At 49.1% G+C, this 15,448-nt stretch overlaps 1 protein-coding gene across 1 annotated transcript in view; it reads right to left on the bottom strand.

Moving 5' to 3' along the window:
- LOC123986638 (sodium/potassium-transporting ATPase subunit beta-3-like) overlaps positions 1-10,983 on the bottom strand; it is a 15,058-nt gene extending 4,075 nt beyond the window's left edge. The window contains exons 1-4 of the mRNA XM_046075013.1: positions 10,709-10,983; positions 2,514-2,642; positions 1,666-1,764; positions 912-1,099 (exon numbers count right to left, since the gene is read on the bottom strand). Coding sequence (XP_045930969.1) covers positions 912-1,099; positions 1,666-1,764; positions 2,514-2,642; positions 10,709-10,880 — 588 coding nt within the window. The 5' untranslated portion in view covers positions 10,881-10,983. The remainder of the gene's footprint in view (positions 1-911; positions 1,100-1,665; positions 1,765-2,513; positions 2,643-10,708) is intronic.
- Positions 10,984-15,448: the final 4,465 nt, after the last annotated feature.

Raw genomic sequence — 15,448 nt, 5'->3', positions numbered from 1 at the left:
CATTCTTCTTACCTACAAAGCTCTTAATGGTCAGGCACCATCTTATCTTAAAGAGCTCATAGTACCTTACTACCCCACCAGAGCACTGCGCTCCCAGAATGCAGGGTTACTTGTGGTTCCTAGAGTCTCCAAAAGTAGACTAGGAGCCAGAGCGTTCAGCTATCAAGCTCCTCTCCTGTGGAACCAGGTTCCAGTTTGGGTTCAGGAGGCAGACACCATCTCCACATTTAAGAGTAGGCTTAAGACTTTCCTCTTTGATAAAGCTTATAGTTAGGGCTGGCTCAGGTGAGTCCTGAACCATCCCTTAGTTATGCTGCTATAGGCCTAGACTGCCGGGGGATTTCCCATGATGCACTGAGCTCCTCTCTCCTCTACTTTCTCTCCCTCTGTATGCAACCTCATCCCATTATTGCATGTTACTAACACAACTTCTCCCCTTTCTGGTAGTCTTGTGCTTTCTCGTCCCTCTCCTCTCTCCTCCTGTCACTGCCTGCAGGTGTTTCTGGCTCTGGAGCTGTGGAGTCTGGATCTGCGGTTGCGGGCTTCCTGCTGTCCCCGTGTTCCTGCCCCCCTTAGCTACTATTATTACTAGTCCTATTATTAATATTTGTATATTACCCTTGGCCGCCCCCCCCTCAGTCCAGGTTCGTCTTGAGGTCTCTGCCTGTTAAAGGGAGTCATCCCTGCCAGTTTTTCCTCACGGTGGGATCTGTTGGGTCTATATCATAAAGAGCAGAGTCTGGACCAGGAGATTCTCTTATGATTCGTGCTTTATTAATAAATTTAAAGGAACTGCTTCATGACTGAAACCTGAAACCATCAGAGTCAGAATCTTCTGTTGTTCTGATGAGACACATGGATTTCTGATCCATGAACATCCTGACAGACTGGAGGAGAAGTGTTCTACTGACCCGGTTCATCTTGATGATGATGCATGGTTTCCCCTCAGCGTATCCGAAGCTGGTGTCGGGCAGACCGGAGCACTGACGCAGCGTACTGCGTTTGAACTGACACACCTTCTTGATCAGCTCGCCGTCCTGTTCCGTGTATTCGCCCACCAGACACAAGTCATTCCTCTCCTGGAGGCTGTCGTTGTAATCTGCAGAGACACAACAGGAAGCAACGCCTCCGGTAAAAGGCCAGCTGGACTTTTTACTGTGAAGGCCACAATGTTCAGGGATTTGCTGAAGTCAAGGAGGAAACCAATAAGCAAACAGCCTCAAGTCTCAGAACAAACCTCTGCATGTGCTTCTTTAATAACTCAGCTGTACGCTTATAGTCAGTATGCAGACACGTCGCGTCAGTGAATAAACTGTCACTCATGATGTGAGACGGAACATACCTCCTAAAATAATGTCCATCTGAGCGGCATTTCGCTGACTGCGTTTAAATTTACTAAATTTACAGCCACGCCGACCTTTTACTGACGTTCATCCCAGCAGACAAACTCATAAACACAGAACGCATCTTCCTTGCAGCTCCACTCCATGTTCCACCCGGGAGTCACGACGACACCCAGTGGAAAGATTCAGTATTACTGGCCCGGTATTAGGCTTAACATCAAACCGGCTTAAACTAACCCCCCCCCTCCCGATCAATAAACACTTTTTACTGAATCCAACCCTCAGTGTTTAGCTCTGCAGCAGGATGTGTACTTGTACTAACTCTGCAGGAGGTCGTGCAGTTGTTGGATGTACTGGTTGTAGTTTGTCGGGTCACTGCGGTTGAAGGAGATTTCAGCTGTGTGAGGACGAATCACCAAACCTGCAACCAACAAAACAAATCTATAATTAATAATCAAACTGTGAAAATAAACGGCTTCAACAGCAGAGAGATAAAGGCTGTCATGGCAACAACTGCTTCATCCTGACACCTGCCGGTTCACACCTGTATGTTCACACCTGTCTGTTCACACATACTTGTTCACACCTGTTGGTTCTCACCTGTCGATTAACACCTGTCTGTTCACACGTCTTCACACGTACTGGTTCACACCTGTCTGTTCACACCTGTTGATTCACACCTGTCTATTCACACCTTTCTGTTCACATGTGCTTGTTCACACCTGTTGGTTCTCACCTGTCTCTTCACACCTGTCTGTTCACACCTGTCTGTTCACACATGTCTTCACATGTCCTGGTTCACACCTGCTGGTTCACACCTGTCTGTTCACACCTGTTGACATTCACACCTTTCTGTTCACACGTGCTTGTTCACACCTGTCGATTCACACCTATCTGTTCACGCGTGCTGGTTCACACCTGTCTGTTCACATATGTCGATTCACACCTGTCTGTTCATACCTACAGTATCTGTTCACGTGTGCTGGTTCACACCTGTCTGTTCACACCTGTCTTCACACGTGCTAATTCACACCTGTCTGTTTACACCTGTTGGTTCACACCTGTCTGTAACAAACGTCTGCATGTGTCTCAGTTTGTCTATTTAATACTTTATTTCAAGTAAAAGTCTGTCAGGAAGTGCAGTGAAAGAGTTGGAACGTGAGGACTCACCTGGATTGGCCACTCGGTCCTGATGGCGGGGGACGTTTTCGTCCAGAGTCTGTAACATCACCCACATGGTGAGGGTGAACATTCCCGCCAGGAAGCCGTAGAAGACGAAGTAGAAGAGGAGGATGAGCCCTGAGGGGGAGGATTCAACAAGACTTTATTTAGACTTCTGTCCAATCAGATCAGCTGATCCGTTAAACAAAGACTTCTGGTTTCTCCTTGTTGTTTCTCCCCCTGAGCGAGGACTGTCTACCAGCCCCCTCTCTTCACCTGTGCCCTCCTTCCTTCCCTGATCTGCCCTGCAGTAACCCCCCCCACCTGCTTCCCATTCCTCCTGATCAGCCTGGCAGCATATTTTCTAGCCCACACTCCAGACACACAAGTGGCTGAGCCAACATGGCGGTGACCTCAGCTAGCTCGAGCGCTGTTCCTTCCTTCAGGGACTGCCAGAGCTGCCTGTGTCAGACCTGAGTGCTACGTGCCGTTGATCCTGAGTCCGGGGAAATCCAGAGGACGGCGGCAGCGCTCCTTCCAGGGGAACGCGAGGCCGGCGGAACGGGAACCAGCCTCAACCTGCTGCTCAACTCTGTGGCAGGCAGGTATTTTTGATCTGCCACTCAGAAATGTTATCGTGCTAACACTCAGCATCATTTCACGGTCAGTATATTTACACAACATCGCAGGGCTCCGGACTAACTTTCTGCACTGGTGCGCCACTAAATGTTTCCCAGTAGCTTCATAACAGAATATTCTGAACACACTGATCACGTAAATGAGTGTAAACACCTGCAGGGAAATCTTTCTTTATCTCAATCACAGCACAAACAGAAAATGGTCAAAATTTCTTTCTGTAAAACTAATCTTAAGAAGTGCTGACAAACTGAAAAGACGCATCATTTCAGTGGAGGGCTAACAGGGAGTTAGTGGAGGGCTAACAGGGAGTTAGTGGAGGGCTAACAGGGAGTTAGTGGAGGGCTAACAGGGAGTTAGTGGAGGGCTAACAGGGAGTTAGTGGAGGGCTAACATGGAGTTAATGGAGGGCTAACAGGGAGTTAGTGGAGGGCTAACAGGGAGTTAGTGGAGGGCTAACATGAAGTTAGTGGAGGGCTAACAGGGAGTTAGTGGAGGGCTAACATGGAGTTAATGGAGGGCTAACAGGGAGTTAGTGGAGGGCTAACAGGGAGTTAGTGGAGGGCTAACAGGGAGTTAGTGGAGGGCTAACATGAAGTTAGTGGAGGGCTAACAGGGAGTTAGTGGAGGGCTAACAGGGAGTTAGTGGAGGGCTAACAGGGAGTTAATGGAGGGCTAACAGGGAGTTAATGGAGGGCTAACATGAAGTTAGTGGAGGGCTAACATGGAGTTAGTGGAGGGCTAACAGGGAGTTAGTGGAGGGCTAACAGGGAGTTAGTGGAGGGCTAACAGGGAGTTAATGGAGGGCTAACATGAAGTTAATGGAGGGATAACAGGGAGTTAGTGGAGGGCTAACAGGGAGTTAGTGGATGGCTAACAGGGAGTTAATGGAGGGCTAACATGAAGTTAATGGAGGGCTAACATGAAGTTAATGGAGGGCTAACAGGGAGTTAATGGAGGGATATCAGGGAGTTAATGGAGGGCTAACAGGGAGTTAATGGAGGGCTAACAGGGAGTTAATGGAGGGCTAACAGGGAGTTAGTGGAGGGATAACAGGGAGTTAATGGAGGGCTAACATGAAGTTAATGGAGGGCTAACAGGGAGTTAATGGAGGGCTAACATGAAGTTAATGGAGGGCTAACAGGGAGTTAATGGAGGGCTAACAGGGAGTTAATGGAGGGCTAACAGGGAGTTAGTGGAGGGCTAACATGAAGTTAGTGGAGGGCTAACAGGGAGTTAATGGAGGGCTAACAGGGAGTTAATGGAGGGCTAACAGGGAGTTAGTGGAGGGCTAACAGGGAGTTAATGGAGGGCTAACAGGGAGTTAGTGGAGGGCTAACATGAAGTTAATGGAGGGCTAACAGGGACACTGTTGGCAGTGACGCATGGGCTAACATGAAGCTAGCGAATGGCAAGATGGCGAACTGAGCACACGGTAATCTAGAGCTCCGTTTGTTTGTCCCCAAACTCTCTGACTAGTCCTTCTTTTAAAACTAAAAAATTCCATCAACACAACTACGTGGATACTTGACCCATTTGGCTGCGCCATGATTGCACAATGCCAAAGAAATAAAAGACAGACAGTCCAAAACTCAAACTCTGGAAAAGGAGGTGACAAGGATCGGGACAGAAAACGTCACTTTAAAAGAGAGAGTCCTGGAACGAGAGCGTCACAAACGGCGCTGGAATCTGGAACGAGAGAGAGGGTGATCCTACTCCAAATCGCTCCACACTGGCCTGACAGGATGGACGGGATCATCGACTCCGTGCACCGCCGGGGCAAAAGAGAGGGAGCTAAACATAAGCAAATAATAATGCAGTCCACCACCAGGCACCGCCGAGGGGAGCTCTGCCGTCTGACCAAGAGATCAGCAGTGTGCAAGGAGCTGAATGTAAGTTCCTAGCAGGCCAGAGGAGCGGGTCAGGGGGCCTACTTCAGGGGCCCAATTGGAGACATAAATGGGAAAAGAATTGTGGTTCCTTTACCACATCCTCACATCACTGTGAAGAAATGTGTTTTATTTCTATGATGTACCTCATGTTGTGAAGTGGTAAGTTACTGTTTAATGTTCACTGTTGATTCTCATTTCTGTTTCATTTCAGTCACTGCGATGGTCTCAGGATCTTATCTTCTCTTTTATTATCCTGGGAAGTGTCTTTACAACAGGAGCCAAAACAAAACTCTACTCTCTGAAATTGATGATCTCATTAAATATTTGAAATTAAGTTGTCCAACAACTGATATTATATAAGGAGGAGACTTCAATGTGGTATTTAATGCACGGTGAGACTGCTCACCAACCACGTTTCGCTGTATCGCTGTAACCCTCATTTAGTTTCTGTAGCACTCATAATCTGTCCGACACATTTACACCCTAACTTTATAAACTTGTCTTGGTTCAATCAAATTAAAGATTGACTTTTGGTTATTCTCTGACAGTGTTAAAGATTTAGTATCTGACTGCTCTCTATCTTCTGCTCCTCTATCCGAGCACTGCTTCATCAGTCTCACTTTAAAACCCAGTAATAATCACAAACGGAACAAGGGTTACTGGAAACTCAAAGCCAGCTTGTTACAGTCTGAAACGTATTGCCAAGGGCTTAATTTATGAAACTACTCAAGACTCCAACCTTCTGTCTTCTAGCTCCAAATGGGAATATTTAAAATTCAGAATAAGAAACTTTTCAATTTCTTTCAGGAAACAATTGAAACAATCTGCCCTTTTAGAGGAGGCCAATTTGACAAGAGAAAAGTCTCTGCTGTAATAAACCGACACTTACGGATGCTGACAAAAGAAAACTACGTACACTACAAACCAAATTAGCTAATATTTATACAAGAAACACAAACGGAGCCTTCATCAGATCCAGACTGGATCGAGGAAGGAGAAAGATTAGAGAAACAGATTAGAGAAACCCCGCCAGGAAAGAAATAATATAGGAACAGTGGTCATTAATGAAAACGAGTGCTCTGATCCTAAAACTATAACCAATGAAACTTATTCCTTTTACAGCAATTTATATTCTTCTAGATTCTCAGCTGAGGCAACAGAGGCCTTCTTTTATAAAATCAGAGGGCTAATGAGCGTGAAAAGGCGTTGCAGTGTCTGACCTCTGAGCGCTCTATCAACACGTCTGGGAGCATATCAAAGCACTTTATCTGAAACCCCCGGTCACTTCCACAGACGCTGACGCAAGGTGAAAATGTTCTCATTCCAGAACCAAAAAAAAAATCCCAAAATCTTGGACATCTGGAGACGATGAGACTCTTAAACAATGAAACTGCTAACACACATATTTTCAAATCGTCTAAAGGAGAGTCAAATAATAAGTGACACTCGATCAGGATTCATGAGAGGAAGATCAACACACAATAATTTGAATACAATGAGCATGTAAAGGACGATGGCTTTATTCTCTTTTAGGATTTTTGACACGGTTGAACGCTCCTTTATTTTTAAGGCTTCGGGGAAAAATTTAGAAACACTGCAAAATGTTTTTATAGCGACACCCACAGCTCAGCCTCTCCGTCAGGTGGCACCACGGCTGCTCCATCTCCCCCTCACTCTTCAGAATCACAGCTGAAATGTTGTCAATCCTCATCATAAATTCTGTTATCGAACAGTTAAATGTCTTTGATAACAACTCCGTTTCTTCAAAGTGTTGAGAGGTCCCAAAGGCGACTGAAACTATAAACTCATTCTCAAAAGCATATGGGTTATTATCTATGCATGACTGCCACCTAGAGGCAGCATGTGGCGTCCCTATTAAAACTAAAATCCTTGGCATATAACCAAAGACACTAAGTTGAAACCTTACATGTCTGCAACAAAACGGATGATTGTAAATCAAGGTCAGACAGATGGTTAAGTATAGATCTTCCTCTGTTTGGTCGCATCTATATAACCAGAGCCTTCCCCAGCCTGTCCTCTGTCTGTCCCCAACAAAGCTGCAAAACCATCAGAACATTAAACTTCGATTACATCTGCAAGAGCGACTATAGTGAAAGACTGAAGATGGCAACAAGCCAGAGACTTGCCCACTGCAACACAGCTGAAACGCTGCTTCTCTAAAGAAACTACGTACAGATTTCTTACCTTTACCACCAAAAGCTAAAGAGCTTTCAATTACATATTTCCTTAAAGAGACCACCTCTCATTAAGATTAACTTTGGTATTCTGTGATGGGGACGTAGAAACCTCTTCTTCTTCTTCTTCTTCTTCTGCCCTGACGTGTGATTGGCTGGAGCCTCATCTCCACTCTCTCTCCAGTTTAGAGATCACACCACATTTGGAATTATAATGACAAACAAAAACTACGAGCTGCTTTTAATTATCTCGGGTAAATTTTTCATCCACAATTGTAAATGTATTTAAAACACTCTGATTACTGTCTGCAAGAAAGAATTTTGTCTTCTCATCCAGCTACGCCTGATTGTTTTGTGTTTATAATTCCAATAAATATCTGGGGGGGGGGGAGATCTGAACAGGAAGTTAAGCTGGCTCACCGGCAGAAGTCAGCACAGTGGAATATAGAAACCCGCCGCCAGCTAGCGTTTTGGAGGCGTAACTGCATAGCGACGCACCGACGCACACGTATAATGCCTTGCCAACGCCGTAGGTATGGGCTTTGAGTCATCGCAGGATTATAAATCTATCGCCCCTTCTCTGCTTCCGATTGGCTCTCACCTTCTTCCACCAGTGAGTTTTGGGCAGAACACAGACAGAGATGCAGCCGACCAAAGACTGTCTTGTGCGTCACTGCCAACAGTTTACCAGCATTTGGCGGGTGGTAATTTCAGCGTTTTGGTTTGAGGTTCTGCTCATTTCCTGTTTTATTTTGTAATCGTCCGTCTCTATGCTGCCTTGTTTCCTGGCGAGTCTCATCTGCGGGTTAATTTACCTGCCTGCTTTTATGTGTGTCAGCATTAATTGTCAGGTCGCCGTTTGTCGTCATGTTGATCTGTCGGCGATCCCGACCCGTCGTCGGCCTGGGTCTCTTCCTATTTGGTCACTTCCTGTGAGTTCTGGATTTACGCTTCACACCTGCCTGTCTGGATTCTGGATCACTGCTCCTCTTTTGTCGGCAGATATTTACGTTGCTCTGTCGGATGACTTTGTTGGACTGCTTCGCGTGTTGAACATTAACTCTACCTGCTTTGCTTCAGTGTCAGTGATCGGGTCATAATCCCGTTTCCTGCCTGAGCACAGGGCACCTGTTGACTCTGTGTACCTGGAAGAACTGATGCTCTCCAGCGAGGAGGCTCTGACTGAGTCTGTCCTACAAACACAGATTTAAATGTGAAAGCGGTTTCTCGTGATTCTGTCTCAGCTTTTATGTTGCTGAGAGTAAATGCAGCTTGTTGTGGGTCTCACGCAGCCTGGCAGGCAACTCTGCCTGACAAGACAACTTCAGGGGAACAAAATCCCTAGTGCATGCTGTTAGAGAGAGAGAGAGTGATAGAGAGAGGTTCAGATGAAGTGATGGCTCCGAGGCTGCAGCTAAAAATAACCACATCTGTAGAAGCGGTTATGAGACGCTGCAGTGCATTCTGGGTAATTAAAATGTGCCAAAATTGTGAGTGCATTGGTGTCCTTTACATTTTAAAGGAGTGGACGGGTCTAAAGGTTTTGTCTGTGCGTGTGTTTGTGTGTCTCTGGTCAAGGTCCAGGTCCTGGTCCCAGTGGCAGCAGACTAACCACAGACATCCTTCTCTCTAAACACATCTTCCGGCTCTTCCTGGTTGGTCCAGGTCTGGTGGGATGTGTAGTCCTCCATTGTGTTCTGGTCTGCCCCAGGGTCTCCTCCTCTTGGTCAGATGTTGACCCACCTCAGCTGACTCAACAGTCACCCCCCCTGCCAAGGAACCCAATTTCATCTACTTGGATCCATCTCATTCCACCAGCCAGTACCCAGAGACCAGGACCACAGCTGAGGACTGGAACTGAGATCCGCCAGTAAATCCAGAGCTGCACCTTTAGGATCAGCTCCACCTGAACCACCACGGTCTGATACAACAACTGCATCACTGCAGACTCTAATCCACCTGCTGACCTCATCACTAGTGAACAACACTCTGAGACAGCGACTCACCTCAGACTTGGGGGGGAGGGGGTTCAGACTCTAACCCTGCTGCTTCACACTCAGCCGTAAACCCTCCCAGTGCTCACTGGAGGTCACGGTCTGATGAAACCAACAGAACCACATCATCTGCAAAGAGCAGAGATCCAATCCAGAGGACACCAAACCACCAGAGCACGACTGTACCTTCAGAACTTAATATGGAACAAAACTCTGGGCTGAGCGTGTGATACCCTGACGGTTGGAGCTCACCCTCCGGCCCCCTTTTTTAAAAATGTCAACCACCCCCACAGTCCACTGTCCCCGACCTCCATTAGACATTAGAGACCACATCCAACAATATCCAGAGCTTTTAGCTCCTCAGGTGAATCTCAGCCACTGTGGAGCTTTTTGACGTCCTCAGTCTTCCAGTTCTGCCTCCTCTATGGGGGACGTATCAGTCTGGTTTGGGTTCAAGTGTTTCTTCCACTGCAGGACCATGTCCTCAGTTCAGGTCAGGGGTGCTCCTCCCTAATCCTCCCCGTCCTAAGTCGTCTGATCCCCTGATACCTGTCCTGCTCCTGCTGGAGTCTCCTAGTCCAATCAGTCCTGAAAGGGACTCCCTGTTCAGCTTGACGGCCTCCTTCACTGCTGTTTCTACCAGTTGGTTCTCAGGTTACCAAGACGATGCACACCAATGACCTGACAACTGACCAGCTGCCTCCACAAGCACCCGGGAGAAGTTTCCCCTCAGGGCTTTCTGGCAGAAAGGCTTTACTCCCGCTTAGGTTTAGGTACCAAAAGTATTTGTGCGGTTTAGGACAAAGACAGGCAGTAAGCCTTTCTGCCAGAAAGCCCTGAAGGTAAACCTCTCCCACGTTCCCTGCTCAATGGATGTTTTACTCAGGTCAGCCATAATATCAGGACCGCCTGCCTAATATTGCGTACGTCCCCCTTTTGGCGCCAAACAGTCCTGACCCGTCGAGGCCTGGACTCCACTAGACCCCTGAAGGTGTGCTGTGGCACCAAGACGTTAGCAGCAGATCATGGATCAGACTTGTTCTGGGGAATTTAGAGGCCAAGTTCAGACAAGTGCAGGTGTGAACGGTTAAACGGGCGAGTGCAGGTGTGAACGGTTAAACGGGCCGCGTGTTCTGCAGTTCTTTAAGCGATGTGATGGTGAGACAGCCTGATGAAAAACTTTGGCCTCTTTATATCTTTTGATTCTGGAACAGTTCTGGTACCAAAAACACTGCTGACTGTGAAATGAAATGTCATCAGAACACCTGATCAATTTATGTTGATGTTAAAGCTGATCAGCTGTGAGGGTCTTTTCATCCCTCAGTAACTGGAGAGGAAGTTATTTTTAAACCTTCTGCTCTGTGCTTCTCTCTCACGCACCTTCATGTGTGCGTGAAAACCACCGCGCGCCCCGCTCCCACACGTGGGGACAGACAAACCGACAGACAGACCGACACGTGGGTCCGCGGACCCGCCGCCTGTCTTACCCCAGCTGCTGGCGGTCCGGCCCAGGAACGCTCCGGTCCTGGGGTTGTATATCAGATCCTTCCAGGACTCCTTCTGCTCCTCCTTCTTTCTTTCTTCCCTTTTCTCCTCCTTCGTCTCCTCTTTCTGTTCCTCCTTCGGCTCCTGGTTCTGGTCCTGCGGGCTGGACGACATGGTGCCGGACTAAACAGAGCCGGGCTAATCAGCACTGCGCGCGCCAACGGCCGGGTTAACCGATCCCTCAGATGCGTGAACGGAGCTCCGTCTGTGGCTGCGCGCGCATCACACAGACACACAGGCACACACACACACACACACACCTCCACACACACGCGATGCTGCAGAACGAGGCGCATGCGCAGTACAGAGCCTCGGAGGTGGGTTGGGGGTCTACAGTGATGATGTGAGCTGCTGTGACCACGTGACCATGTATAACAACCTTTAACACATCTGTAACATAAACTAATCTAATTAATCAATAATCACATCTGATCACCTGATGGTGTGTGTGTGTCCCTGTGTGTGTGTGTGCGTGTGTGTGACTGTGTGTGTGTGTGTCCCTGTGTGTGTGTGTGTGTGTGTGTCCCTGTGTGTGTGTGTGCGTGTGTGTGACTGTGTGTGTGTGTGTCCCTGTGTGTGCGTGTGTGTGTGTGTGTCCCTGTGTGTGTGTGTGTGTGTGTGTCCCTGTGTGTGTGTGTGTGTGTGTGTCCCTGTGTGCGTGTGTGTGACTATGTGTGTGTGCGTGTGTGTGACTGTGTGTGTGTGTGTGTGTCACTGTGTGTGTGTGTCACTGTGTGTGTGTGTGTGTGTCTCAGTGTGTGTGTGTGTATCACTGTATGCGTGTGTGTCAGTGTGTGTGTCACTGTGTGTGTGTGTGTCAGTGTGTGTGTGTGTCACTCTGTGTGTGTGTGTGTGTGTGTGTGTCAGTGTGTGTGTGTGTGTCATTCTGTGTGTGTGTGTGTGTGTCAGTGTGTGTGTGTGTGTCACTCTGTGTGTGTGTGTGTGTGTGCGTATGTGTGTGTGTCACTCTGTGTATGAGTGTGTGTGTCACTGTGTGTGTGTGTGTGACTGTGTGTGTGTGTGTGTGTGTGACTGTGTATGTGTGTGCGTGTTTGTGTGTGTCATATAGGCTGCAAGCTGACATTATGTAATCACACCAGAGCCGACAGCACGTCACATGACCACAGTGATGACACGCTATAGGTTAAAAGCTGGACAACGTCTGCTGATGTCACACACACATACACAAGGAAGGAGGCACGTGAGAAGAAGAGGTCACAAGAAGAGGAAACAGGGAGGGGAGAGAGGAGACAAGGAGGAGAGAGAGGGGACAAGGAGAGGGGACAAGGAGCAGAGAGAGGAGAGAAGGAGGGGAGAGAGGAGACAAGGAGGGGAGAGAGGAGGGGAGAGAGGAGACAAGGAGGGAGAGAGGAGACAAAGAGAGGAGACAAGGAGGGGAGAGAGGAGACAAGGAGAGGGGACAAGGAGCAGAGAGAGGAGAGAAGGAGGGGAGAGAGGAGACAAGGAGAGGGGACAAGGAGCAGAGAGAGGGGACAAGGAGCAGAGAGAGGAGACAAGGAGGGGAGAGAGGAGAGAAGGAGGGGAGAGAGGAGACAAGGAGAGGAGAGAGGAGACAAGGAGAGGGGACAAGGAGCAGAGAGAGGAGACAAGGAGGGGAGAGAGGAGACAAGGAGAGGGGACAAGGAGCAGAGAGAGGAGAGAAGGAGGGGAGAGAGGAGTCAAGGAGAGGAGAGAGGAGACAAGGAGAGGGGACAAGGAGGGAGAGAGAGAGGAGACTCGCCCCCCCCCCCCCCCCCCCCCCCCCCCCCCCCCAGCAGCAGGGGGAGGAGTCAGCAGCGTTGGGATGCTGTCAGGTTGCCGTGGTTTCAGCCTCTCGTTTCTCATGTTGTCGTGAGCGGCTGAAGGGTGAGTTAGAGAGAGGGTGAGGGTGCAGCTGTGATCCTTACAGCTGTGAGAATACATGACGGAGGGGAGGAGAGAGGAGGGAGGAGGGAGGTGCTGAAGGGTGGATGTGGATTAACGTTGCAGCGAGTCATCGTTTCCTCTGAGCTGCAGAGATCTGTGAGGACGACAGGAAGCTTCATCCCTCCATCTTTGTTTCAGCACAGGGAGGACAGGAGGAGGGAGGACTGAAGGAGGGAAGAAGGAGACGCTGAAGGAGACAGAGAAGAAGGGATGGAGGGAGTCTGAGTCCTGCCGATCCTCCGGTAAGCCTCCTTCACCTCCTCAGTCTGTTTCTCCTCTTTCATGCTTTCTGTCCTTCAGACCTTTTCTCTCTCTGCTGGTGATAAACGTCGAGCTGCTGACGGTGACACAAAACACATCTGGCTCCTTCACACCCGGTTTGATTTCAAACAGGGAAACATGGCCGCCATCTTGGATCAGACCTGAGAGCAAACCAGACTCTTATTTTGAAAGAGTCCCTCAGCTCTGAATAGACGAACGTACCTGAAATGTTTTTACTCAGCGGTGCAAAATTCATCGTGAGTTTTGTGGGGGGGGGGGGTCTGGGTCCGGGTCTGGGTCCGGGTCCGGGTCAGGGTCTGGGTCCGGGTCAGGGTCTGGGTCTGAGTCTGGGAGGACAGTTATGGGAAAGGAAACAAAAACTACGCCTTCGGAGGTGTCAGAAAAGTGAAGACTGAAGGGGGCCGTCTCTGGGCCCTGAGGACCCTCCTCCAGGAGACTTATGAGAACCTGGACTGGCTTTGGGCCGTTGGCGAGCCTGAAAGGTGGAGTTCTTCTGGTTAAGAGAACACCAGCCGTCACAGTCTGGATGTAACCTTTAACGTTAGCTAGCGTCTGTTAAACATCACTGAGGGCAGGGCGCTACTCGTTCACCATCCTGACGATTACAGGAAGTTAAACTCTTCAGCCAGAGCGCCGACTTCACGTTGGCCCCTGATGGTTAGCGACTTTATGCTAAGCTATGCGTAACCACGACGAAAGCAGACCTGGTGACATATGATGTCGTTAAACGGGACACAGAAGGAGCGAGGTGGCGAGCTGTTAGTTTAACGTCTCTTAATTGATTTCATTTAAATTTAATGGAGCCAACAGCAGAAACCTCAGGAGCGGTGAAAACAGAAGGTCACAGGTCAAACAGGAAGCGGCTCTGCGTCGAAGTCGCTTCACTGATTAAAGGGAATCGTGTTTTACTTCATCAGGTCAGTTAAACTCTTTTTGTTGCAGAGATGTTTTCAATACATTAATGAATGATCAATACACATGATTGGCAGGTGCTGGGATGGAGTTAAGGGTCAAAGGTCGTCATCAGAGCGTTCCACAGGCCGTCGGGTCGGTTAAATTAGCTTCACGTGTGGGTCAGAGCTGAAACACGTCTGCTGTCGTTTCCATGTTCCTGTGGTCACACCTGAAACCGGTTCTGCACAGATGGTAAACAGGATCCTGAGGAGGAGGAGCAGGAGGAGGAGGAGGAGGAGGAGGAGGAGGAGGAGGAAGAAGAAGAAGAGGAGGAAGAGGAGGAGGAGGAGGAGGAGGAGGAAGAAGAAGAAGAAGAAGAAGAGGATGAGGAGGAAGAGGAGGAAGAGGAGGAGGAGGAGGTGGAGGAAGAAGAAGAGGAAGAGGAGGAGGAGGAGGAGGAGGAAGAAGAGGAGGAGGAGGAGGAGGAGGAGGAGGAGGACGAGGAAGAGGAGGAAGAGGAGGAGGAGGAGGAAGAAGAAGAGGACAAGGAGGAGGAGGAGGGGGAGGAAGAAGAAGAGGAAGAGGAGGAGGAGGAGGAAGAAGAGGAGGAAGAGGAGGAGGAGGAGGAGGAGGAGGAGGACGAGGAAGAGGAGGAAGAGGAGGAGGAGGAGGAAGAAGAAGAGGACAAGGAGGAGGAGGAGGACCACAGCAGCAGGTGGAGAGCTTCTTCTTTTCTATTGGCTGCGTCACATCACCTGACTTTCTTTCACGCTCTGATTCTCTGAACTTATTAATGAGAATCTGATCACATGATCTTTGGTTCAGGTCTGGACATGAGAGTCCTCCAGTGATGTCATATATCTTCTTCTTCCCGTTCTCAAATAAGGTTTTCTTTCCACAACATTTCTCAACACAACATGTCCTTGATCATCCGACAGGAGAACCAGAAGTAAAAATAATGTTTCCATTTCTCCTCCTACTCTGAGATGTGGGTCAGTTTTGGATAGCAGAAGACTATATTACCCATCAGCCACCACTGCTACGAAGAAAAGCCGTAGATCCACATTGTGACGTGGACCGGGCTGACCATGGACACCAAACCAGTGAGGTGGAGGTGGATTCTCTCCTCTTCCTCCTCCTCCTCCCCCTCAGAAGCATTACATCATGCTCCTCTGAGAGATGCTGCTGTTGCTAGGTTACCACCAGCTGACTCCTTGATCCATTTTTAGAAGAAGGGGGAGGGGGGAGGGATAGAGAGACACCAGGAGACAGAGAGAGAGGGGGGAAGGATAGAGAGACACCAGGAGACAGAGAGAGAGGAGGGAGGGATAGAGAGACACCAGGAGACAGAGAGAGGGGAGGGAGGGGGGATGGATAGAGAGACACCAGGAGACAGAGCGAGGGGGGGAGGGATAGAGAGACACCCGGAGACAGAGAGAGAGGGGGGAGGGATAGAGAGACACCAGGAGACAGAGAGAGAGGGGGGAGGGATAGAGAGACACCAGGAGACAGAGAGAGAGGGGGGAGGGATAGAGAGACACCAGGAGACAGAGCGAGGGGGGGAGGGATAGAGAGACACC

The sequence above is a fragment of the Micropterus dolomieu genome, linkage group LG17 (genome assembly GCF_021292245.1).
Source record: "Micropterus dolomieu isolate WLL.071019.BEF.003 ecotype Adirondacks linkage group LG17, ASM2129224v1, whole genome shotgun sequence".
Classification (NCBI taxonomy): domain Eukaryota; kingdom Metazoa; phylum Chordata; class Actinopteri; order Centrarchiformes; family Centrarchidae; genus Micropterus; species Micropterus dolomieu.
Note: the sequence above shows the minus strand (reverse complement) of the source record. Positions and strands in the feature narration are given on the sequence as shown.